The following is a 26704-nucleotide window of genomic DNA, read 5'->3' on the forward strand; positions in this document are numbered from 1 at the left end:
GCAGGGCTCCCTTTTCCCGGGATATTGTCCAGGAGTTTATTCCCAAACGGATTCGAAGGGAAGAGAGAGAGAACATGGCGGGGAATTTTAAACTCGGGCAGAGGGGAGGGGAAAAACTGAACCATAAGCAATGAGATCCCACTGGGCTGGGGTGAAGGGAGAGCTGAACCAACTCCACAGACCCAGGGAATACAGGACAAACCATTCAGTGCAACATACAAACCGTAACTTAGTGCAGTACAACACACAAGCATGGTGGAAGGAAGCTGGGGAAGCCAGGAGAATCCCGGGAAAGCAGCCCTGCAGGGTGAAGTCCTGCCTGCCCACACCCTGCTGGGGTGGCAGATCATCCCACGTGCTGGACACGCAGCGCCCCTCCCGGAGTCCCTACCGTCACGGTTGGTGTCCATCTGGCGGAAGATCTTCTCAGTCCTCTTCTCTGGTGTTGACTCGTCTTCTGGCATCTTCATTACAGAAGAAACCATCTTATAGATGGCCTGTGAGATAGACAGGAGCAAAGAGCTGGTTAGGAGCACATTGTCTTGATGCAAGGGTCTGATGACCTTCTCCTGACAGAGGAAGGCAGGAAATATCCTCGGAGCAGCAGCAAGACCTGCACATGGGATGCTGAGGGTGCTGGATAGCACCAGTGCATGCAGCTTCCCTCTTCATTCCCCTTTATGAAATACCACGTTTCTTTATTTAGTCATGGTCAAACACCATCTGGGTTTGGACTGAGGTTACATTTTTCCTTATTAAAACAGTCTTTTGACAAATTTATGATTTGCATGTTAGGCTGTGGCAGCTTCCAGAGCCTGGAGGAACAGCCAGACCACCAGGGTCGTGTCCCATGCTGTGCTGAATCTTCATGCTTTAACCACACAGGCTTCATCCTCACCACACCTGTCTCCTCACCCTGCCTTTGCTTCTCCCCCATCTCCTTTGTCTCCCTCCTGTCAGCATCCTGTCTATAGGGAGAGTGAGTCACTACTCACTCCTTGCATTTGCTGCATCTCACAGATAACAGAGACTGGAGATGGCCATCAGAGAGGTGGCCTTTTTATTGGGGGTTGGTGTGTGCACAGCTTTCACAATTTGCTCCACAGAGACCAGGTATTCTGGTCCTACAGAGCACCACTACCACCCATAGCTATTCTCTGCACAGACAAATGCATTTGTCACCTTTGGTGCTAGCTGCCCCTGAAAGAGGGGTAATGTTAATTTGGAAGCAGGGATGAGGATCTGTCTGTGCACTGGTTACCCAAACTGTGGTGGCAAACATGAGTGTGCAGCAGCAGTAAACACCAGGGCTTTGTGCTGGGTCTCTGCAGTGCCCACCTGGCAGAGCAGCAGCACTCAGAGGGCTGCAGGGTGCTGGCATTGGGGGCTCCTCCCAGCCTCGTGGATGGGCAGCACATCCCAGCACAAGGCAGCACTGCCCTGGTCCAACTGGCCCCTTCTGCTGCCCACTGCAACTCGTTGGCTGTCACCTGCTGTCTCCTGACTGCTTTACTTGCTTGTTCTTCCTTTCCTCCTGCTTTGGGAGGAGGATCCTTGGTGCAAGCCAAGATTTCTCATTGGGTTACCCCTCTCCCCTCTCTCCCCTCATGAAGGCACTCTGCCCTAGCAGCTCAGATCCTCTGGCTCAGGATCCCCAAGGATGTGGGGTCCTTCAGGAATGTAACAGCACAGATGGAGAATGCCACTAAGCAGCACAGACATTTTACACTCAGACTAGGGAGCATCCTCTTCCTTGGCCATCTTGCTGGCTTCTGCTCTGCCAACAGTTCACCCTTCACATCTCCCAGGAGAATTAGTGCTCCAGAGTACTGGGCAGAGCCTCAGTGGAGGCAGGGATGCTGTTCACACAGCCATGGTACTCTGATACCAGGAGCACAGAAGAGAGGATGAACGTGCAAGCACATAAACACAGGGATGAGGGAGCTGGGGGATGAAGGCAATAGGGAAGGGAAAAAATGGGGAGGGTGGACAGTAGGAATTTAGACCTTGCTCATCCTCATCAGCATGCAAGGCTTGCAGGGGTCAGAGCAGAGACGAGGCTTATAAATCTGCCAGTGTTTAAGCATTTGAAGCTGTCTGGCTTTTGTCTGGGGTAGGAAGAGAGGTGGAGGGGTCACTCCTTCTCTCTGGGTGAGAGGACAGCAAAGCAGAGAATCTGCATTGAAAGTGTGGGAGGAATGCCCCAGACTGGGAGTGAGGGCATGTTTACCCTGATCAAAGTAACCATAGTAAGAATATGCAGATTTTTAGGACAAAAAAAGCACTTCAGGATGACTTCATCCTACAGGGTCCTTTTCACAGAGGCGTGTGAAGGGAATAACAGATGAGATATTCTAGGAAAGCCAGATGGGAATAACATAGTGAGCGTTCCTTTCATGCTGAAAATGGTTACTCTGGACAAATTCTTATGTCCTTACTCAGAAGTTCATTGGGAAGTTTTCCTAAAGTAAAACCCAGCTGAAGCTGATTAAGACTCTTGAGACTTGCCCCATATTAATTCAGTGCAGCTACACAAAACTCTTTATTGTATGTTTGAAAGAGCAAACTCTGAAAGGAATTTGGTTTCGTGCAATAATTACACGGAGCTGGGCTGCACTAACCCTGGGCTAGGACCTGGCACTGAAAGGCTGCAGGGGTTCCACTCCCAGAGCTGGGCTGGAAACCATCAGTGGCATTCAGCACTGGAAGGTGATACCTGTCAGCAGTGTCCTGAGTCAGGGCAGCTTTACCAGCTGAGCAGGAGTGCTCCTCAGAGCTCCCTGGCTCCCCTGAATGCCACCAGCAAGCTGTGCCTCCAGAGCCCTGTGGAGCAAACACAGGCTCCAGCCTCATCTGCTGCCCGCTGAACTCTCTCCTTTGATTTTCCAGTGTGGATGGGCAGCAGTGGCTCACTTTAGGGCAAATCCCAGCCCTCTGCTGAAGCTTTGGTGAGGGCTGATTTTCCTGGCATGCTTGGCAAACTGTCAGAAAGCTCATTGTGGTGGTGGCAGCAGCAGTGATAGCACACATTTACAGTTGACTCTTTTTACTCTGTTGAAATAAATTCTGATGGCTAGAACTCGCATGAAGTGAATGACTGGCCTGAAAAAAATTGTTTTCCTCTCAGTCTCCTGGAGATTTTTGACACTGTCTTTACAGAGCCATACCAGCTTTTGCTTCTTCCCATACCAGTTTCTGTTTCTTCCTGGCTTGCAAATAAGCTAACCCAGCAAATGAAACGTGTGTGCTCTGTTTTTATTAGACTGAAAGTGTTATTCTTGTCTCTACTCAGTATTCTTAAAATGCCTTTTGAGTCCATACAGTGAAAAAATTTATCCTTAGAACAAGGTTTCCATCTCCCATTTTAACTCTTATTTTAAGAGACTAGCCAAATATGTCCTGTTTCAGCAAGGGGAACAAATCTTCTAACTAGTGTGCAGCTATTTTTGAGTGGACTGGGCTATTTAGATTATAGGTAAACATATGGGAGACATGAAAAGCCTGAGACATGAATCTGAGAGGAACTGTGACCAGGTCTGTCAAGAGGGCAGGCTATGAAGCCTCTTCCCACAGTAGTCTGCAGATATGCTATGCCTGGTAAGTATAGCAGCATCCTGTGGACCGTCCTTTTTGAGGCTCTGCGACTGTGAGCCCTCCACTACAGTCCTTCAGCTTCCAAACTGTGCAGCTGGCTCCATGTGGATCTATAAGCAGGGATTTTTGGAGACTGGCCTAGGGTGCCCATGGACAGGCATGGTGAGTGCACTGGGCTGTGCCTGCCTGGTTAAGGGCACAATGGAGCTTAAAGGAATGCAGCTGCTTTGCCACCTAGCATATCCCTCTGAAAGGAAAACAGGCCTGAGGAAGCTGATATGGACCATCACCTTCATCTGCTTGGCAGCTGGCCAGTGGTGGGGGCTCTTGTGGGACACCTTAGCCAGCAACCCTGCTGCTCCAGTGCTGCTGCCACCACTGTGACCCCAATGTCCTGAATGCAGTGCCTGCACTGCCTGCAGTGCTGTTAGCTTAGGCCAGAGCAATGGAAAGGAGATGCAAGGAAGCATCAGCACAACAGTGAAAATCACTGCAGAGAAAGGGCTTTCAAAAAAGCACAAAGAAAAACAGACTGAAAAAGAAGAAAAGTGTGCCTTGCCCCTGTGCTCTTTAAAATACAGTAATCCCATAGTAGCAGGGACAGTATTTTTCTGTGAAACTAAGGCTTTTAGACTAAAGGTGTTTTTTTAGCATTCATTTTGATGTACTGTCTCAGGCAAAAATCCAAATGAAAACTTAATCCTGTTCTATCAATTTGCAAATGCATGCTAGATAAGGGACTTGCAATAGGTTCCTTTGAGACATATATCAGAGCTATGTCAGAGTTTTGATTTTCACTCTCAGACAAATTGTGATGGCTGAGGGCCCCCAGGAAGACATTTGATAGAGAATCTGTTATTCCATATGAAAAAATAATCATATTTTATAAATGAAAGTGATAGTTGTTTGCTGGCTTCTTGTATCTAATCACTGTACTTCAAAGGAGCCTCTTAACAAAGCAGGAAAATGTGCTCATCTGCTTCAGTTTCAGATATCAGCTTGAACATGTTTGCAGAGACTACACAACAAATCCCATCCCACTGGGAGGATCTCCTGCTGACCAGTGCAATGCAGGGAGACCAAAGCATTCAAAACAACCTGAAAGAAGAGGAGAGGTTGAGATCTAGATGCTCATTGCCTTACGGGAAGCTCCATCACTGAAAGGGCAGCTTTTGTGGTTTAAAATTTGCTGATAGTTCAGAGTACAGAAATAACTCTTTTTCAGGCTGTTCACTTCCATAACTGCTTTGTGTGTGGTCCCTTAAAATGAAGTGAGATTATAAGCACCATGCAGTTGAGTTTCACATTCAGTCTGAAAGGAGGAGAGAGCCAAAGCTCCTGAGGATGCAGAGGGATGTCTGGAGTGCCAGGCTGAGAGCTGTGCACAGCCCAAGTGCTGCTCAGGGTTGGATACACACATGGACAGAATGCCCTACCCTGACCCCTAAGCTGCAGCTTTGTCTGATGATGGCATCATGGCTGTGAAAGGCAATGCTGTGATTTGGTACTGACAGAAATATGAAGAGGAGGCAGAGCATTTTAGCCTCTAGACTTGTGGGCAAGTAGATTTGGGTAACTGGAAGAAGCTTCCAGCTTTGCTGGTCCTTGTTTGGCTCACTGCAGAAAATCCAGCCACTGATATTTTCATTTTATGGATGAATGGACGAATCTGTGGCCTTGTTGTGCCTGTCTGTGGGTCTCCTTGCCTGGGGGTTTGTGCTGCCTGTCAGCACTGAGCCTTCCTGGGCTCCTGGACAGCAGTGAGGGTCCTGCAGCCCTGGGTGTCCCTCCTCCAGAGGAGTGATGGTCACCTGGCTTTGGCTCCTTGTGTTTGCTCTGCTCTGCACTAGTTCTTTTGGGATTCTCTTTGTTTCTTCACGAGGAGAAATACAGACAGGAAAACAACAATTGACAGGCTGCTTACCCTGCCTGGGGAGAGGAAGATTTGTAAGGAGAGGATCTTCTAATGCAAATATTGCACAGAGTTTGTCATGGCACAGACAGGGAGGTCCTGCTCCTCAACTCCAACCAGGGACACAAAACAGACCAAGTGAAAGACAACAAACTCTAGATTTGCAGCTGCATTGGCCACTGCATGAAGGATGTGAGAAGGGCCCTGCTAGAAAGACAGAAGCATCACCCATTAGGCTACTCCCTACATACATCTTGCCATCACAGTCTGTAATTTGTGTGCGTTGCTTTCCCTTGGTTTTCAGTGCAAATATAAGTCTGAATAATACAGTACATTGTTAGCACTTCAAAATTTCCAGGGAAAGGAAAGGATCTTGATAACAGGCTTTCCTTTGTTTTTTTTGGTGTTTTTTTTTTTTTTTTTGACGGTGCTGTATTATACAGATTCAAGCTGTGTAAATACACTGCCATATAAAAATGTTTTAAATCTTTCAATAGAGTGATGTGCCTCAAGGGCAAAAACATGTTGGAGAAAACCATTGAAGTGGGACTCTTACTAACACCACAAGAAAACACAACCAAAGAAGCTCTGTATTGAATCATCCTCTACACAGATAAGGTTTACCTATGCTGTCAACTTAGTATGAGGACAGCTAGTAGGATTCTAATAATGCAGACCTAACTGGAATTAGGCAGACAAAACACCTTTATAATATGTGAGCTGGTTCTTCATAATAAAATGATTTCAAAGTAGATTTGATTCTTATTGTGGAGGAAGCCTTCCTTCCTTGGAAGTACACTGCCTGGTTGTTCTAATATCCCTACTTTGTTCAACTGTAATTAATCATAATTAATTGACCGGGTTAGAGAATCATATTTATCAGCAGGCTAGTTGGTGTGCTTGAGCCCAACAGAGCTCTTAGGGAAGAAATATCCATGCAGCCTGTTGCTCTGGAAGAGCAGTGGATATTAAGCTGCAATTTGAATTGTGACACAATCTTTGCCAAGTGCAATTGCACTTTATATCCAGCAGTTATACAGGATTCCAAACCAGTGCTGCCAGTTTTTCATTCAGTGTCTCAGTACAACATTCTTCACAATTTGCTGCGAGGGCGGAGCCCGGGGTGCCTTGAGCAGCACATACCTGCACAATTTCCAGCATCTCTGACTTGCTGATGTAGCCATTGCCATCGAGGTCATACATACTGAAGGCCCACTTCAGCTTCTGCTCCAGTTTTCCTCTGGACGTTACGCTCAGGGCGATGATGAATTCTCTGAAGTCGATCGTCCCGTCTCCGTTGGCGTCGAACGTGCGGAACACGTGCTCTGCAAACTTAGAAGCGTCCCCGTAAGGAAAAAAGTTTCCATATATTTTTTTAAACTCCTCCATAGATAAATGTCCACTTGGGCAGTCTCTCAAGAAGCCTTTGTACCACTCCTGGATCTCGTGTTCTGTAAAGTCTGTGCTTTCTAGCAAATCTTGCATGACTTCAGGGCGTAACTTGCTGTTCTGCTTTCCCATATTGGAGTTAAAGTATTACCTGCAGACCAAAAACAAACACATGTGAATTATTAATAATTATTGATACTGATTAGCTTGGAGGGTACAGAAGAACAGTATGCTGTATTCTGAATTTTCTGATGATAGTTCATTCTTGGGTATCAAATGAAACCTTGGACAATGTCCAGTACTACATGTATACCCTGAAAAAATTAATAAATTTAATCTACATGCTGATTACATTGTCTTTTGACAGTCTGGAGAGCAGTAATTGCACTGCATTTATTGCCATCCTATTATGCCCTCAGGGGGTAAGCAGTGGATGTGTCAAGGCACAGCTAAGCAGCAGCAGTGTGCTGCAGCATACCCTCCATCCCAGTCACCCCACTGTCCTAAGGATCTGGCCTAATGAGATCAATTTTTACATCTCTGGTGGAAACCAGAGTGACACAAAGGTCTATGTTCCCCTGGTCTTATTCCAAAATGGAACCAAGGTGCAACTGCAGTGTGTGCTGAAACCAGTAGCTCCAAAGCCCTATAGATATCTTTATAACCAGAAAGCAGCCCAGAAACTGCATCTTCTGTTTGGCACAGACCAATTGCCATTTTACTTCAAAATTAAGATATAATCTGAAGAGATTTTATCAGTGGTGGCTTCCCCCATTCAAACTATTACTGTGTTTTTTAATATTTCTTGTAGCAAAACCTGTAATTAATTGTAATCTGGGTGGCCATAGCTCTTTGAAAAAACATCTTAAAAAAAAAAAAGGAGAAAAAGAACTACCTAGACAATGAAATTGGAAATTCATTTCCTTTAAATTAACCATTAAGAAGTATTATATTAAATCACCTTAATTATATTTCATTTGGGGCAAGTTGGTACATATAATATTGTGCAGCACATTTACTAATCACTAATGCCTTTAGGTTTTAAGTTTTGGAGCCTGAGTGTGTTGGCTCCCAAAGGCAACATCAGTTTTACTGGAAGCTTAACATTAGTGTGGGAAACCCTTTACCATTGACAGGATCTGTCTGAGAATTTGTCACATGAATGACAGTCACAACTAAGATATGATGTATGGATAACTAAAGTAGAATTGCAAAATAATTTAAACACGACTCACACTGTTGTCAGAATGAAGTCTCTGGCCCAGAAATGGATTTAATAATGATGACTGGAATGGATAATGAGCATTCAAGAAAATGTTCTTTCTTAACCAAGATACTACTTTTAAAAGATGAAGAATAATGCAGACAGTATCAATACATGACAGAAGCAGCAACTGAGAAATGTGCCACCATTTGAAGCTAATCCACTGTCTCTTGTGTTTGGCTTTGAGGAAGAGAAACTGAGGTTCCCCTAGGTTGATGCTGCTTTTTTTTTCTTGTGGGAAGCTCCTTTTCTCCCCAAGGACTTCGAACTCCCAGCTAAAGGACTGATTCCTTAATTTCATGTGTTCTTGGACCAAAAAGACCAAAAAGCTGCATTTCTCAAGTGTAAAACTATGGGATCCATCCTACATCCATCTGTATCTCCAGGATTCACTAATGGCTGTCTGTTTCCTTTTTCCCAACCTGGAAATGAAACTCAATATAATTTTAGTAAGGAGGGAATATAAGAGTGGATATTTATTTGAAGGCCTTCAGGGGCAGCTAGGGAATGATGTCTGCAAAAGCCTACCCCCTCTAGGGGAGAACAGATTTTATAGCTTTTATGAAATTAGCATAATTGATGGAAAGCACTAATTAGGAGGACAAGGGGTGATACAATTTTCCTTCAGGTCAAGACCTTTCTTTGGAGTTCTCTCCTCATTTCTCTCAGCCTTGGTTCCCAGTAAGAACCAAGACAGCACTGGGGGTCTTGTACCCCTAGGGCTTGGAGCTCTGGAATTCGCTCTTTTTGCCTAGGGCGAGGCAATGGAAAAGTACTGGGAAAACTAGTCACTAATACAATAGTTACAAATATATGTGTGAAGAATACAGAGAACATATAAAAGAAAAAAGGCAAAACCCCAGCAGCATCATAGTCTGGTGACTGTATGTCCTGTCTGAACACACTGCCTACCCAGTTCATGGAGAACAGGCTTCCCTGTTCACACCCAGGAGGATGGGAAGGGTGAAGAATCCTGCCCCATGGGGCATATCCATCTCCTGACAGTTTCAGGGGCTTGGTTGTCTGTGTTGACCAAACAATATATTTTCCTCCAAAGTGCCTCCAAAACACTTCAAAAGTGGACGATGCCACCTCAAAGGTAATTTTTTCTAATGCCTTTTGTGTTTTCATCCTGATCAAAATATGATGCACAGTTTATAAGGAATCCAAGCTCTTGATGCCCTGAAGATAGCAAAGAAGTCCCTGTTCCATAGGCTTGGTCCAAGAGATGAAAGTTGTGTTGCCTTCCATGGGTGTTGGATAGGGCCCACAACAAACAAGCTGGGAATTGGCTCAGGGAATGGATCACATTAGGGCAGCCAGAGGGCTTTGTGGTCTGCCATGGATGGGATGGAAAAGCAGCTGGACAAGGGAAGTGGCCAGGCTGAGTTTATAGTGGCACAGTTTCACAAAATCCCAGGGTAGGCAACAGCTGCCCACACCCCTGGCCAGCAGCTCCTCCCCAGTGCCAGGGGCAGCATTTCCACACCAGAGCAGGGAGGAAGACTGCTGACTAAGGTGCAAGGTAGGAATGAGCTAGAACTAGCCATATAATCCCCTCCTGCTTCTTAATAACTTGAACATTGGGAAATGGAAAACTCAGCTTGCACATTTCTAGTCCAGAGTCTTCTGAAAAATGAAATAGTGAGGTAAGGTGCAGGCAGTGTCCTTCAAGAGGTGGCAATAAGATTGTATTTCACTCTAAAAAGTAACTCCTTTATAGCTGCACAATGTTGTAAATGCAACATATTTTCACCAAACAATAAAAACCACAGAAGAGTTGAGTGCACTGCCTTGCAGAACATCACATCCAGAAAAACCTGTGTTCTCCAGGCAGGAAGGAAGAGTTAACCACATGTGACTTGCAGTACAAGGTTGAAATCCACAGCTGCTGTGATGCCAGGTGATGCAGTCAGAACTAGTAGCATTATTCCTGAGTCCCCTTGTGATGATTTTTTACCATGTTCTTTGCCCTCCAGATTGTTTTTTTTTAATGGATGGTGTTCTAGGAACCACAGCAATGGGATTCATTGTGCCTATTCTATTCATCAATAACAGACCAAAATGTTTTTGCAGTCCAAGTACAGAAAATCATTGAAGATGCTTGAAAATCCTTACAATCACTTCATAGACTGCTGTCTGACTCCTCATAATAGATGAGATTATAGGCAGAGTGCAGTAAATAAGAGGATGCCAGCTTACAATGACAGCAATAAATGCACAGAACAAAATGAAAATGAAAAATTATTTTAGGCATCTTTTCACACTTTATCATTTCTGTAGATCTTTCAAATTTCTAATAAATGATTAAAAGTTCAAAATACAGCAAGTAAATAGTGAACAGCAATCACAATGGCCAAGTTAAATATTGACAATACTGAGAAATGTTGTAGGAGTACAAAAAGAAAGACAAATTAAGTGGTTAATGAATATGTTTAATTGCATTTCTGCAATTACTTCCCCAGATACAATGCTGTCAGATATAATATATATGAATGACTTACTACATAGAACATATCAAAAGGTCTTAATTCTTAAGGCAATATTTTTTGGTAAAAGAATGTGACGTGTTTGTGGCTTGAAAGGCTGACACCATTTCAGCCAACAACTACGGAATATCAGGACATAAAGTGTCACAAAGCATTTCAAAGCAGTTGCTATGGAAAGAATCCCTGTTCACTGATTATTTGAGGAAATGTCTTAGGCCATGCTCCTTAAAGGAAATATTTGGAGTTCCTCTATTCAGGTCCAGGTGCAGAGTTGTTAAGATGAAGATGACAGAAGTGTTTGACAGGCAACTGGCTGTGAGGATTCAGCATGAGCAGAGAGTGACAGTGCCCTGCTGGCTTTCCCTGAGTGCAGCAGGTCTGCTGTGTGCAGACAGGACAGACAGACAGACAGACAGACAGTGCTGCTGTGGCAGCCTTCTCCTTTGCAGGGAGCTCTGCCTGGGCAGAAGGGCAGTGAACACCTGGCAGCCACGGGTCTCTGCCAGCAGCTGCTGCTCACACACAGCTGCTAGCTCAGGCTGAAACCTCAGAGCAAGGCAAGCACTGCCTGCTTAAGCAGCACCTTGCAGGAGCTGGGGAGATGCAGCAACCCAGAGCAACCACTGCAACCAGTGCAGTGCAAACCAACAAGCAATGCAAACATTGAAACACCTTTCCTCAAAAATGAATGCTCTCTTTTTTCTGTTGGTTTGTTATAATGAGCATTTCTATCAGTGCTTTTACTCTTCAAACTTGACATCCATCATTTCAAGACAACTCCATGCTTTTTTTTTTTTTTTTTTAATTGAGATCTTTCTGCCAAAGACAACTTCTTAATTTTCATTTAGGAGAAGTCCTGTGCTGGCAAAAAGTATTATGAGAAGGGGGCATTTGTTCAGGGAACCCTTGTTCTAAAAATGGAAATTTTAGGCTATTGGGTACTTTTTAGCTAAGAGGGTACAAAGCACCTCAAAGGTCTGAATAATCAATTTGAAAACAAGTCCTGCCTGATCTGTTTCTGGTGGGAACAGCAAGGTGAATCACACCACAGGCTTGGCTACAGACACCAACTCTGTAAAAATGAAAGCAGAAAACTTTTCAGAAAGAAGCAATGAAAGTTCCATTTTGTGATTTTTGTCTTCCGAAACTTCTGTTTCTTGGTCTCTAGCACCAGTTTGACCTGTTTGCAAAAAATAATCCACTTATGGGTGCAATGCTGTCTTTAGTACATTTCTAACACATAATTTGAGAATTTTCCCCAGACCAGCAATCGTGGGATTTCAGTCTCTGCCAAGCAGCTGCACTAGCTCCTGATGACTGCTGGAATGAACTAAAGGCTGAGCAGGACAACAATATCACACTGAGCCAGCTCTGCTACCTAACAATGGTGAGAAAGCAGAGCTCCAGCACAAATCAGTCCCTGTGGCAATGCCACTCTGAGGAACGAGTGAAATTCTCCACTCACCATCCCTGCTGTGGTTTTTCCCTGTCAGATCATTACTGAGAACTTGGATGTGTGACAGGTGGACTCATGTACACCATCCTTCTTTCATGTCCTACCCACCTGCAATCTTCTCCTGTCACTGTCTCCACAGCCCAGCAGAAATGGCTCTGGCTCAAGCTGAATTCTTCTGCCATCACCTTCTGGCAGCCCTGCCAGTTCTTTCTCTGCCTGTCCCTGTCAGCTCAGCCCTGTCACAAGCTCAGGGGTGCTGCTCTGTCCTGGGTGACCAAACCTTGCAGTGTGCCACCCCCTTACCCTGCAGGGAGTGGAGGGGTATCAAGGGGAAGCTGCAGTGCATCTCAGAGCATGAGACTTTGTCTGGGGATGTGTCCCCAGGGCTTCCCAGCCAAAATATTGCCCTGTTACCAAACTTCACCAAATCAGAACTACTCTTCCTTCCCTTCTGTCAGCTGCTATCATTGCTTGGTAAAGCTTCAGATACCAAATACCAGTTCACCACAATGTCTCAGTCTCAGCAAACTCTGTTTTTATTTATCATCCAGTGTACACATGCTTCCAAATGCAGCTCTGGTTCATCTGTGCCCATGCTCTTACAGAAAGGGGGAAGTTATGTGCATTTACAGAAGTCAAGGCTTGGTGAACACAATCTGGTATAAAAGCCAAGTTTCTCTCATAAGGTCAGAGCCACCTCCAGCACTTCTCTCCACTGTCCCACTGGAAATTCCAGTGCCAGTGCAGGATCCCTGGTGGGACACAGTGCATAGTCACAGCAGCAGCGGCTGTGCTGGGAAGAACAACTTCTCTGGCTTTAGTCTCCTGCCATGAAGTGTAAGCACTACCTGGTCAAGAGATTTTTTAAAAATTATTATTATTATTATTTCCATCCCATAGAAAACAGCCCCCCCAGCTCTTGGAAGCAGCCACTTTGCTTCCTTCTGGCTATTTCTAGTTTGTTTTCACACGTTCATTTGAGTAGCCAGTGTGGAGATGCTTGCCAAGAAAGGCTTTTGCTTATTATGTTTTAACAGCATCTTGGAACATATTTTTGAAAGAAAACCAAATTTATTAAAAACCACGCAGGGACTTAACAAAAAAATAAATACATGCAGAATAAAATTTCAGGCCTTACCACTCTCCATTTATCTTTTTCTATTGGAAAAGAGCAAAACTGTATGAAATTAATGAGCAAGATTTATAAAAAAAATCTGTCATTTTCTTATTAATATTCAGAGGGAAGAGCAACAAACAGATTTGCAGGGCAATAAAACAAGTACCCAAACATGTCTGGCTAAAACTATAGCTGACATCAAAGAAAAGGAATGAAGACTAATGAAGAAATCAAGATTAAAAAACTCAAGGAAGATATGTGGACCTCACTTTGGGATCATCATTAAGTATTTATGCCTTATTTATCAATAGAAGGAAGAGGAGTTGTGTGCCATCCAGTTGCCCACTGGTACTTCCAAACATGTTCATCACAATATTCACTAATTTACATTAGGATCTTAGTTTGATTCCAGGATTTTCACTGCTCTAAATTCTTGTTTTTAGTGTCACCTTCCTGTTTCTCTAGCCCCTTACTGAGAATCCTTCCCCTACCAAAGGTGCCCCTAATTTCTCCTTTGACAATTCTGTTCTATCCTGCTAGAAACTCAAAACAAAAAATAAAAGCAAATCCTTTATAGCTCTGTGTTTTGGTTGAGGTGGGCAGTCCAAGCAGGAGCAGCTGCTCAGAGTTCATGCGTTTCAAACTTGGAGATGCTCATTGGTGACATCAAAAGCCCAGCTCTCCTCCCTTCAGACTTGTCCTGGCTGAGAAATGCTACAGCTGCTCCACTTTGTCTCTATTTCTCATTATCATAATTCCTTTGTGCATTTTAGCAATGAGGGCTGGTGTGAGGGTGGAGGAGGGGATGCCCCATCAGTAAATGCTGGGGTCTTCAGCACCAGTGGGTAAACTAGACAAGAGCCTGTGCTTGTCATTTACTCCCAGCAGTGCTCACAGTCTCTGCTGGAGCTGTTTTGAGACTAACACACAGTGTTTCACCTTTGCATCACCCTCAGTGTCACTGGGGCTTCCAGAGAAGGCCTCTGCTTCCAAAGCATTTCCTGAAAGGTGGAGTGGGTGGTACAAAAAGGATGATTAGGCACATGAGCATGTTATGAGCATTTGTATAGCGTGTCCCACTGTGTACTGACTCCTCTCTCATTCATGGCTGGTCACTCTTTCCATCTTAAAGCCCTGCCTTACAGACTCAGAGCTTGTTTCTGAAGCTGCTCCTGACTGAAATCTGGTGTACATCTCTCCACCAAAGAGCAGTGTCTGTAATGGGCTACCTCTACCCATCAGATTTTGATTGCAAGGACAGTCAGGTCTGTCCTCCACCTTCTGGCAGTCAGGTTCTGGGTGCTGCTGCATCAACAGCCTGGCTATCACAGAGGGGAAATAAAGGTCTCTTTTTTTGGTACTTTGTACAAAATATCTGCTGCTTCAGACAGGGCACACCTAAGCACCTTTAGGAAGGCTGCCTGCTCAGTTAAGGTGTAACCTCAGGCAGGGTAGACACTGCAGACAAATGGAAAAGGGGCTGCTGGAGGTGCATACAAAGAAATCCACATTCCCAGATTTACAGTGACCTCCAAAGTGTAAGAGGGTGTAAATACAGGCTTCTCTGTCACACAAGGGGTATCTGGCACTTCAGCTTTTCTCAGTGTCCTGGGCTGTCTGGAGTCCCTTTTGGAGCTGCTGCCACCATTCTATGAGCAGGGCAAAAAATAATGCAGTAAGTGTTGGACAGTCATTCCCCAGAGCCAGCAAGGCTCCACCCATCCAGAATGGCTTGAAAGTAACTTTTTATTCCTTAATGAGAAATGAGGAAAAAAAAAATAAAATAAACCAGACAAAAGAGGAAAACTCATACAGATTTGTTTACCCCTCCTCTCGCACTCAGAAAAGGTCTTGCTATTTAATTTCATTTCTTCCTAATTCTTTTAGAACTCACAACAATAAAAACCATGCCAATATTCACATGCTTTTTTTAGTTCATAATAATTCATTTGTAAAGTTGAGAAACAACACTTTACCATATGCTGTGTAAGAAAAAACCACAACATTTTGTTCATTAACCCTGGGTAGAACGATCTAAGGCCTTTAAAATAACTAACTCTTTGCCTTGGCAGGCTTCAGATGTCTCTTTTGGGAATTAGATATATATTTATGTATTTGATTTCTTAAAACTCTATGGAAATAGTATTTTTGTAAAAGTATGTTTGCCTTCGCCTAATTTTGTATGGCAAAGGGCAAGAGAGACTTTGCTAACATTGCATTAGGACATCCACCCTCAGGAGGCTGCCTTTCCAGATTTCACTGCATTCAGCTGTTTCACTAGGCACAGGACATCTGCAGTATTTATAAACTTGGGTGTTCAGCTGACAGCAGGGGAGTTGGCAAAGTCTCTCACTTGTTCCATCTGGAGGTGACTTTATCTATCAATATTCTTTCAGAACACCATATATCAAGATCCATATGATGGAAATTTTCTGCAGCTACTGTGTCTCCCATTAAGCAACTTGTGAGCCTGAAGTGTATTGGTTACAATACCTTTCTAGGCCACATTTCCTAAAATGCTCAAGGTCACATTTTCCAAGTGCCCAGCACCCACAATTAAATTTGTGTTTCTCAAACAAAACACTCCTTCCCTTTGGGCACCTGTGCAACAGACAGTTTGTCAAAAAGCACCTGTATGGAGTAAACTGAGACCTGCCAGAAAGCAGCACCACTGATTTGGGTGCTTGATGAGGGTCACTGCTGTTTGTCTTTATCCTGATGCTCACATGTCCAGCCACGTCAAACCCAGTTTATTCTCCTTTCTTCTGCAGGGCTTCTCCCCTTTGTGCAGGGCACTAACCAGCAGTAACACAATCTTCCCCAGGGCACCTGAGCACACCAGCCACCAAACTCACCCAGCAGCAGCTTCATCGGGTTTCTAATCTGTCCTACATCTTGTTTGGTCCTTTTATGTAATCCTATATGCAATACCTTGGTGGAGGGTAGTGGAAACTAAAGCAGAAAGCTACTGTTGCACAAAGTAAGATGAGAAGCTGATGTGAATTCATGATATTGATTTTTTTTTTTAATCTTTGTAAATAAATAGCGTGTGACTCTGAAAGAGTGACATTTGTGCTTAGACTACTCTTCAAAAAAAAATTGTTAACAGATGGTCTCCTATCCCACAGCAGAGACTTGGCGTTGACAGAAAAAAAAAAAAAAATCGTGATACTGGAAAAAATGGAGCCATTAGCTGGCAAACTGGGTATTTTTAAAGATGTTTTTATGATAGGGAAAGGAATGATTGTGAAGATTCCTACCTGGAGAGTAACTGTGAGTTTTTGTTCCATATTGAAGAGAGTTATTGGAACTTTCTCCAGGAAAGTAGGCAGCTGGAGATTGGGAGTGGGAGGTTCTGGCAGTCAGGACCAGAATTTTGCTAAGGAGATGGAAACAAGATGCACTGAGATAATGTCACAGTTTACAAGTTCATAAATATGAAGTTCCCTGCCAGGGATGATTTGTCCAGCATTTAGCACTCTTGAATGTGCTTGGACAAAGGAGAGCTCATGTAAGAGAGATCTAGATGACTAAAGGAATTTCGTGGGAGTTGTAGGAATTTTTAAAGCAGCCTTCAAAGATGTTCCCAAACTGCATATATTGTGTTCGTTTCTCTTTTTGCATGTCTTATTTCTCAGAATTTTTACATCCTTGAACTTGCAAGATGATCCTGTACATTACTGGCCCTGGATGAACAACACTGGGTGGGCATTTTTTCAGTAGAATCCATTTCCATCAGGTAATGCAGCAAAATGTTTTGTCACATTCAAGAAAACAAATTCTGTAAAAATGTCAGAATTTATAATTTCAATTTAATATTTTCCTTTTAACATGGCAGAATGTTTCAGTATTACTTTGTGTGTTTATTAATTTTGTTTTGGCATTTATATTTGATTAATTTTGGGATTACACTGGTTTGATATTATTGAGAAAACAATTCAATGCCAATGAAGTGAAATAACTTGGTGTTTCCAGAGCAGTTTTAATATCCATCCCACTGGGAAATTCTGATGTTTTGTTCCAATATGCAATGAAAATAAATACAAATGTCAAAATTTCCTTTGGAACGGGAATTTCAGATTCTAACCAGCTCTAATCAACAACAAAGCCATCTGCTTTGTATTAATGACTTAGGGCAGTATTTAATGCTGCAAGAGAGGGTGATATTCTACTGTTCAGCATTGCTCATGGAAATCAATGACATATGGCAAGTTCTAGCTTCTGGTTTTCTAGGGGAGTTTGAAGCTAGCCACTTCTATTTTATTCCTCATGCTCTATTGCCAAGTTCATGGAATTCATCATTCAAATCCAAGATTTTCCTGTGAATATATGAGAAAACATCCTCCAAGTGACATATGGCACAGCCTACAGCTCCTACATTTGAAAGAAACTCGTAATTCCCAAATTGCAGCACAGTTAGCTGCTTCCATTTTACAAAGGTTTTAAATTGATAATTGAAATAGAATATTTGCTCCATGATAAATGCCTATTTTTGAACACTAACAGTTAAATAAATACATTTTATTTCAAAAGTTGACTTGATCCAGATGAGTCATAATATGAATTCTATTTGAGAAGATATGCTGACATGAAGGATTTTAGCACAAATGAAAGAAAGCAATATTTTAATTTTGTTTTAAGACAATGTCTTTGCTATCCTAAGACCTCTTCTCTGCCTTCACATAGAACCTTTGTGCTGCAGATAAGGTACAGGAAAACCATATAATTGCCCCTCCAGCAATACAGTCAGCTTGAGAAGCTCAGCCATGGACCCCAGTTCAGGTGCTTTGCTGTGCCCCCTGGAAAGTTTCCATGGACAAGGATGTGGTTACCATTGCTATGACAGTGCCTCTTCTTTTTCCTGACAATCTGATGATTGCTCAAGCCACCTTAGAGCACCTCCTTGTCCCCACTCTACATGGACAGCTGACCTGGGGGGACTGGGTCTGGGGGCACTTAATGTGGAGATTCTGTTCCCTCTGAGCACCACAACCTGAAAAAAACATAGCTTGGGAGACTTAGCTTGGATAAAATCTAGAAAGTTACTGGAAGAATATTTTGACTTGTGTTCACTTTGAAAGTCAGAATGACATCCAGTCCTGACAGCCTGCCGTGAAAAACACAGAGCTGTGTCCTACCCAGCTGCTGCTTCATGCATAACACAGTGTGCTGCCTGATTTTAGAAATTACTCAACAGGAATGAATTTGGGAGTTTGAACAACATGGTAAAGGTCGGTAAGCAAACTCCCTTAAGAGGCATAGAAAAACATTTGACAAATTAAATGCAAAAATAATTTGCTGCACTTCTCTGTCTCTGACACAAGTGTAAACAAATGCTTGTATAATCTCATTTTCTTACTATGGCTTGTTATCAATAAATAAAACCCTAGCAGTTCTCAATGTTGAGTGAGGTAGTAAACACCCATAGACAGCACTGGTTTACAAAGGAACTTTTGAAATGCCATGCATGATATAGTCATTATACAGAGTATAGTAAACAATTGTTTGCATGAATTTAACAATTTTTTTTACAAGTTTATAGCATTGCACAAATTGCAATGAGAAATAATGTGTAAAACCCAGGATGAAATCTCGACAGAAAAATATGAATGATGATATCAAAAACTTCTCTGCCATCACTGAAAATTTTCTGCAAATTCAAGGTAATGAACTCCTTCACAAAAGAAAGGGTTAACAGCACTTCTTCCTTCACTGCTAACATCCTTTGAGGAAATAAACAAAGTCCATCAGATAACTGTCTTCAAACAAACGAACTGTTTTTTCTCATGTGAACAACAAACAATTTGTATCACTGCTGTAGAACAGAAGTGGCAGTAACAGAAAGCTTCTTTCCAAAGTTTAACTTCAGGAAAACCAGATTCTATTCAACATGAAATAAAATGTCACTATTCACCACTTCCTAGTGACTGTAAATAAACAGAAAAGCTGATCCTGTTACATTTTTAGGCCATTGTACTTTTGCCTCTTTGCTGTTCTCAAGATGTCAGCTTCTCTGAGATTTCTTGTATGTGAGTTTTAGTGCCTTCCCCCATTTTTCATTGTCTAGGACTTTTACGTGTTTGTATATAAAACTTTGTCCTTTCTTTCCCATACTTTATTTATCTTTTCCCCTACCTCTTACTTTCCACTACTATTCCTTAGCTCCCTAAAAGAAACACAGTCTTTCCCACTTTTCCTGTTATCTTTGAAAAAGTCTGTCACATAATTTCTCTTGAGCTTTTCTGCATTTCCTATGCATGTCCATTCCTACTATAAGCATTTGCAAGTAATGCCATTTTTGATGCCATGCACCATCAAAACAATATCCTAACAATGAAATATATGAAATCTGAAGCAGAAGGGTTTGGAAGCCTTGGAAGAAGACCATCCATGGCTTAATCTCTGTGTCTCTTTCTAGTTAAATCATCCAGAAGAAATATGTAGCAAAGATGTATTTGGTATCTAATTAATAGAAAACTATTACCATTTGATCTACCATGATTTGCCTTGCTGCTTTTGCCTTAATGGTAGAATATCAGTGTTGCTCTTTTAAGAACAGTTTCTGAACTCTGAACAGCATCACCATCAATGTTTAACAACCAATTCATATTTTGGTGATCTGGTTCCTTTTCCTGGGAAGCATTACTTTTCAGACATGGAAAGGAGTAGAAATGTATGTAAGCATGAGAGATGCTGACTCTAATGAGAATATTTTGCCTGTGGTTAATGGAAGGTTTGCCAGTTACCTGATGGCCAATATTTCAGATCCTTTCAGTGATGTATGCTCTTATGTAATCATAATCTCACCAGCAGAGTTCTGTCTCTGACATTTGTTCCAATTTCTTTTCTTGCTCTGTTTGCCTGTATGACCCATTCTTACTACAGTAATAACCTCTTATAATCTCATTATCATGCCTTATAAAAATAAAGATCTCATATTTTAAATATCCATTCCTCCTATATAGCTTTTAAGATGTCCTTATGTTATCTTCAGCTGGCAATTCTCCCTTCCACATAATCTTCACCAATAATTGCTGTCCCAACCCATTCCTCAGACATTCCATGCTTCCTCTCACTTCATGCATCAAGTATTTCCTAATTCTCTCCTCTGCTACTGATGTTATGAAAACCAGTGAAGCTCCACTGCCTAGAAATAGGGTGAACACTGGAGAATCAGCCCACTGTTTGTAAAGTGCCATATAAAATCACCATACAAATCACTTATTCAATAAAAAAATCCTGTTGCACCAAATAAGTCTCAGATCTTGACCTTCTAATGAATTCACTGGAAAGCCACTTAAGTCAGTGAGCAGCACAGGGAATCTTCCTGTGAATTACCATGAGGCTCACTGCTTTTTAATGAATATTCATTATGTGAATATATATGCCATTCATTAAGCAACAGTATCTATTTCATTGAGAGTTGCTTTAAAATCTATCACTCAGTTACATTAAAAGAAGGATGTTTTCAAATTAGTCTCCACAGGATGATAAACAGTGACTTATCAACACTCACCACCCAGCACTTGGTAATAATCATTTGATCTCAATCTGAATGAAAGATGGAGCTATCATCATATCAGGAACACAGTTCAAACCCAACCTTGTTCATTCATGTGTGATCAGATGGGACTGGTTTTAGTGATCTCATACTGATTTGTGAAACCTCCTATTAGCATATATTGTCATTACTTCTTTTAAAAGGTTGGCAGTAAAGTTGGCTTTGGAGCTGGTTTTCAGGCACTAAAAAAAAAAAAAAAAAAAAAAAAAAAAAACCAACCAAAAAAAACCCCGAAAAATCCTACGCAACAATTTTGGGAGAAAGCCAAAATTTTCTTGGAAGTTTCCCCGATGAAGAAGTGTGACTGGGATAGAGCAACATCCTTGATTTTGGCAGCAAACCTTTCTTCTGGCAACTTATTAAAAAGCCATTCCACTTCATGAGTTATCAGCAAAGACCTGGTATTTTTGAGTGTGGCTGATGGTCCTCCCTCTTCTGACAAAATTAGAAACATCAATATTTCTTAGATTAATTGCTAAGAAAATTTCCAAGAGGCAAACATTTCCTTATTTTTAGACCCTTGTTTTCTTCTGTAGTCAAAGCAGTGGAGGCCAAAGTTCGACTTCATGCACTTCACTTACAGGATGGGATCTCTGCTCTGGGTTTATATGTGCACAGGAACAAGTGTGCACACTGCTGTGTGGGCAGGGGTGTCCCATCTGAGCCCTCAATTCCCAGTCCCTGAATAAATCCTGATTTATCCCACAGAGACCTGGGAGTGTCTTCATGCCACATATCTACAGATCCTTCCAAAGGAGGACCCCTAGCAGGGACCACTGGCCATCAGGAGGACAAGCCATGCCCCATGATGCTGGCTGGCCACAACAAAGTGCTGCATGTGGCCAGCAAGTGGTACCAAACCTGCAGGGGCCAGGGGGTGAGGCTGTGTGCTGGCAGTGACATGCTCTGATGGAGTCCTGGCACAACAATTGCTGCTACCCCAAGCACCAAGCTGAAAGCAGGGGAGCTGCTGTCAAATATTGCACATCTCACCACTTAGATTTTTCCTGTTCCTTATGCAGAAAAAAACCAAAAAAGGTCTTTCTAAACAAGTTCTGTGTATCCTTCTTCACTCACTGCTCAGTTATGCACCTGGGAATCCAATAATGAGGTTGTCTTCTGCCCAAAGATCTGTGTTAGTGCTCCCCAGGGGCTGCATGTGCTGCTCCTTGGCAGAGTACCAGGGGGCAATCCTCACCAGCACAACCTTGGGTGCTCTCACTAGCACAGAATTTGGGTGTCCTCCCCAAATTTTGCATGTGGTACAGACAGAAAAAGCTAAATACTGCAGCACTGGATGAGATGGGTTAAATAGTGCTGCTAAGAAGCTGTGTTTGTGAAGGAGGATCATAACAAATTTTTTATTTGACCCCCTAATGAGGTAAAAATAAATGGACTCTCTCAAGTGCCTTAGCAGGTCAGACAAAGCAGTAAGCCACAAGATAAAATAGGAGAGAAACAGGTGGCTTGTAAATTTATCATTGTTAATGCACTGTAATGGTGACAGAAAAGGGTAATTAGCACATTTGGAGCAGACAGGGATACCCGTGGAGAAGGAGGTTGACATTAACCTCCTTGGAGCAGTCCCACCTTCATTTTAAAGGAGGCAGATGGTGCATTGGAAGATCTGTATCATACCTGGTGGCAAGTACATCTGGCATGCACTGGTTTTGAAGACCATAGGGGCTTTGGCAAGGCCTGATTTCACCTGGCACGTCTTAGTTCTTGGGACAATTGAATCCAGATGATGAACTGGGAAAGCAGGGGGGACACTTGAAACCCAGTGGGAGACTTCAGGAAAAAACTTATTTCCAGGTATGACCTCCCTCCAGCCCAGGCAAAAATTCTTTACTGTTCTCTTCCTACAGATGCCAGCCTGCAACAGTATACTCCAAAGGTACATTCTGTTGTTTCAAAGCATATAAACTCTTGTTAAAAAAATGTATCACCTCCCTTACAAGTCTCTAATACTGCTAAACCATCCAGATGACAGCACCTGTTTCACACTATATGAGTACTAATGTCCATGCACACAAGTGATGACCTCTCTAATTCTGGACTGATGGCAATGAAATATAGCAGGAAACAAAGGCAGATGGCAGCCCTGAACTGGGAACACTCATCTTGCAGACAAGCAGATTTTGCCATCATTTTAACAACTAGGAGGTGTAAGTCAGGGAATCACAGAATAAGCTGAGTTGGAAGGGACCCATGATGAACATCAAGTCCAACTCCTGGCCCTGCTCAGCACCATCCCCAGGAGTCACACCATGTGCCCAAGATCATTCCATTTGGGGTTCCTTGAATTCTGCCAAGCTGATGCTGTGACACCTTCCCTGGGAAGCTGCTTCAGTGCCCAACCAGCCTCTGGGTGAAGAACCTTTTTCTGATATCCAACCTAAACCTCCCCTGACACAACTCCAGACCATTGCCTCGGGTCCTGTCACAGGGACTACAGAGAGGGGATCAGTGTCTGCCCCTCCTCTTCCTTCATGAGGAAGCTGAGGTCCTCTTCTCCAGGTTGAACAGAACAAGTGATCTCATCTCCTCCTCATACAGCCCCCCTCAAGGCCCTTCACATCTTTGTTGCCATCATTTGGGTGTTCTCTAATGCCTTTATACACACAGAGCTGCCCCCAGCACTGGAGGTGAGGCTGCCCCAGCTCAGAGCAGAGCAGGACAATCCCTCCCTTGCCTGGCTGTGATGCTGTCCCTGATGTTCCCCAGGACAGGGATGGCCCTCCTGGCTGCCAGGGCACTGCTGGCTCATGGCCAACTTTATGTTGTTCATCCATTCACACATGCAAGGGATGTGTGAACTGGCCTGCTAGTCCAAAAATCTTCCAAAAACTTGGGGACATACCTCTGCATGCCCTCTGTGCCAGGCAGCATGTGGGGTTTTACACTGAACACAGAATGTGCTGTCCAGCTTCCCTTGGACAGTCACAAGCATGGATATCCTTGTATTTTACACATTTCACCTAGACACTAGTTTCACTTTTTATTAAAAAAAAACCAGATCTTTTAAGCATAGCTTTGAAGTGGGCCCAAAGTAAACAAGGATGCTCTGGGAAGATCAGACAGCTCAGGTTTATCATTAAAATATTTTTTCTTCAGAATATGTGTGAGATCCTCAAAGAAAGGAGCCTCTCTATGTGAACTTTGAAACTAGTCACAAACAAAAAAGCATTATTCTGTTGATGATTTTTTTTCCTGCAGGAGTCTATCTCAGCAGATTTTCACTCCTTTATCTACTGAATGGCCATATGAGACATCAGCTTTTTTCATTTGGGAACTCTGAAGCTTTTATATATTCTGATCCCTTTCATTTACAAAGCTAGCTGATAACAGAAGCATATTTAACTAAAATTCAACCAAAAATATCTAGAATAGCTCATTCACAGAGGAAACTGCGGGTCCTTGATGAGATGATCTAGGAACACACTGAGACACCACTGAAAGGTGCAAAGTAATGACTGTGGAACAACAACGCATCTTCTTCATTCTGACAAAGACATATAGATAGGATTGTTCAAAATGGAAAACTCTCCAGATACTTTTTGAGATAGTGACAGGACTTGAGCAAATGGGCAAAGTTACACTTTCTAGGACAGTCATGCATGTAATCCCCTTGAACATTCAAACTGTTTGTGGGGAGAGTTGTGGTGTGATGCTGGGCAGATTCCACCGATTTGCAAGACCCTCTCTACTTGAGGATGCACTGAATAAAAGACACTGGGGTGTTTTTGAATTGTCAGTAAATTCACTCTCTCTGAAACCATTTTCCTTATTCACAAAGAGACTCCACTCTTGGATTTCTGCAACTGCTTTCCAAGGGGTGTCACAAAAATGAAGCATATTGCAAAGGCATAGCTGACTGCACTAATGTATGTGCTCTATTATATGGAAGAGATGCACTCCAGAAGAGTTGAGAGAGAAAGCACAGATCACCCAAATTCCAACATTTCCAGCTATTTGAATTTGAAAATTCATCTTTGTCTTTTCATGTAGTACATATATGAACTATTTATATGAAGTGTGTGGATGTACACAGCATTAACTGGGGGGACACTTTCAAGAGAAGACAAGACACCGCCTGGTTAGGTTACCGTGTAGGTTAGTAAAACCCAGGGTGCAGAGGTGGAGCCACACTGAGTGCTCTGAAGAGAGAACCTTCAGAACTGGCAGCTGGGACAGATGTGAGGCCAGCATTCCTGGCTGCTCAGCACAGACCCCACTGCAGCTCCACACGACCTTGGCTCTGCTGAGCTGCTGGGATCAGCCAGGGATGTGCTCAGCCATGCGTGGGGCGTCGAGCAGATGTTGTCAGCAAGAAACTTTCCTTCCAGCACTGCAAACTGAAAACATGCCTTAGGTAAAGGATTGCCTAAAAATGTGCTGTCCTCTGCATGGATGCTCTCCTGTCTCCTTTCCTGCTCCAGGGTGACTGTGCCTCTTTGTAGGCAGAAGGCTGTGTCTGTCCTACACTGCCTCAGCCAGGGGCTGGATTACTTAGGGTAAGTCATTATATCACTACTCTAGAAGGAATGAGTTCCTAAAGCCCAAAGCTCAGCCTCCTATCTGCTGAACTCACTGCAGCCATGGAAATGACACTGACACCTCTGAGAAGCAGGTGAATGGGAAAAAGTGTAAGGAACTGAGTTTTGGATAGTGCATGGTGTACTGTAGGCACCATATGAGAGGGGTCATATTTAATTACAGACTGCACAGGCAAGAGCAGCTTTTACAGCATCCCAGGAGATTGTAAGTTAGCAAATTGCATAACAAAAAATAAAAGCAAGAACATGACAGCCAAGCTTCACATGGTCAGAGGAGAAGGGACTGTTGGGCAGCCAGTGCTCTCTCTGTGGCTGAGAGGCACATCCATTGTTGGCCACCTCTTGCCCTGCCTGCCCAGCAGCAGCTGTGTGTGGGCATTCTGTAAACATCACACTGCAGCAGGGGTGCTGAGAAGCTGCTGGACACTGAACACATCTCCTATCATGGGATTTTCTGCAGCCATTGACCCTGAACTAAACTCCCTCTCTTGGCATCTCTCCTTCCATTTGGGGTTCCAGTCCCATTCTGGATCTCCCCCCATAGTGTGAGCTCCACTTTTGACAGGAAGGTGTCAAAGACAGATGTCACTGTCTTTAGCTCCAGTTTGCAAAATCTTTAAATCAGTGTTCATCAGCATAATTGTTGATGAGATTATGGTCATCTTAATACACCAATAGCTTCAGTACTAGCTAAAGCAAACTCCACCACCAAGAAGAGCTGAGCAAACCAGCTAAACAATGAGAACTCATTAGAAGTTGATACCTAGCAGCTCTGAGTCAAGAAAATTGAGGAGGGTGTTTAACAGCATTGGTCTAGAACACCTATGTGTAGAAGGGAACAGGAGAGCAGCCTGAATATGGAGGTAGGAATTCACATCTTTCACTTCTCCAGTGCATTCACCTTCCCAACACTTCAGAACATCAAGGAAGTCTTTGGTGAAGAGCTCAGGCACAGAGCAATAAGACACAGATCCAAATAAGTTTAGACACTTAAAATAAGAGTGGGATGAAAAGTAGCCATTTGTCCCTGGAAGTGAGAAGACATCAGAGGCTGACTTTTTGTGACATTTATCAGTATAAACCAAGTAACATACCAGTCTCAGTAGGATTCAGGACCTGCCTCATACTTGATCTCTCTTATAATAAAATTGTTCTTTTGGCCTGAAAAGAGTGGGGAGGGGTGTGCACAGGGAGATGACGAAGTTTTCATCACATACTGGAGTCCCCAACATTACAGACAAAATGTTGGACTTAGGCAACCCTGAATACAGGAAGCTTTAATGAATATAGAAGAATAGAATAGAATAGAATAGAATAGAATAGAATAGAATAGAATAGAATAGAATAGAATAGAATAGAATAG

General features: G+C 43.0%; 1 protein-coding gene across 1 annotated transcript in view; it reads right to left on the reverse strand.

Annotated features, from left to right (window-relative positions):
- The window catches only part of NCALD (neurocalcin delta), a 57479-nt gene that overhangs the window by 10471 nt on the left and 20304 nt on the right, over nucleotides 1–26704 (reverse strand). The window contains exons 2-3 of the mRNA XM_079301413.1: nucleotides 6650–7046; nucleotides 392–497 (exon numbers count right to left, since the gene is read on the reverse strand). Coding sequence (XP_079157539.1) covers nucleotides 392–497; nucleotides 6650–7027 — 484 coding nt within the window. The 5' untranslated portion in view covers nucleotides 7028–7046. The remainder of the gene's footprint in view (nucleotides 1–391; nucleotides 498–6649; nucleotides 7047–26704) is intronic.

Source organism: Erithacus rubecula (assembly GCF_903797595.1).
Source record: "Erithacus rubecula genome assembly, chromosome: 3".
NCBI classification, from domain to species: Eukaryota; Metazoa; Chordata; class Aves; order Passeriformes; family Muscicapidae; genus Erithacus; species Erithacus rubecula.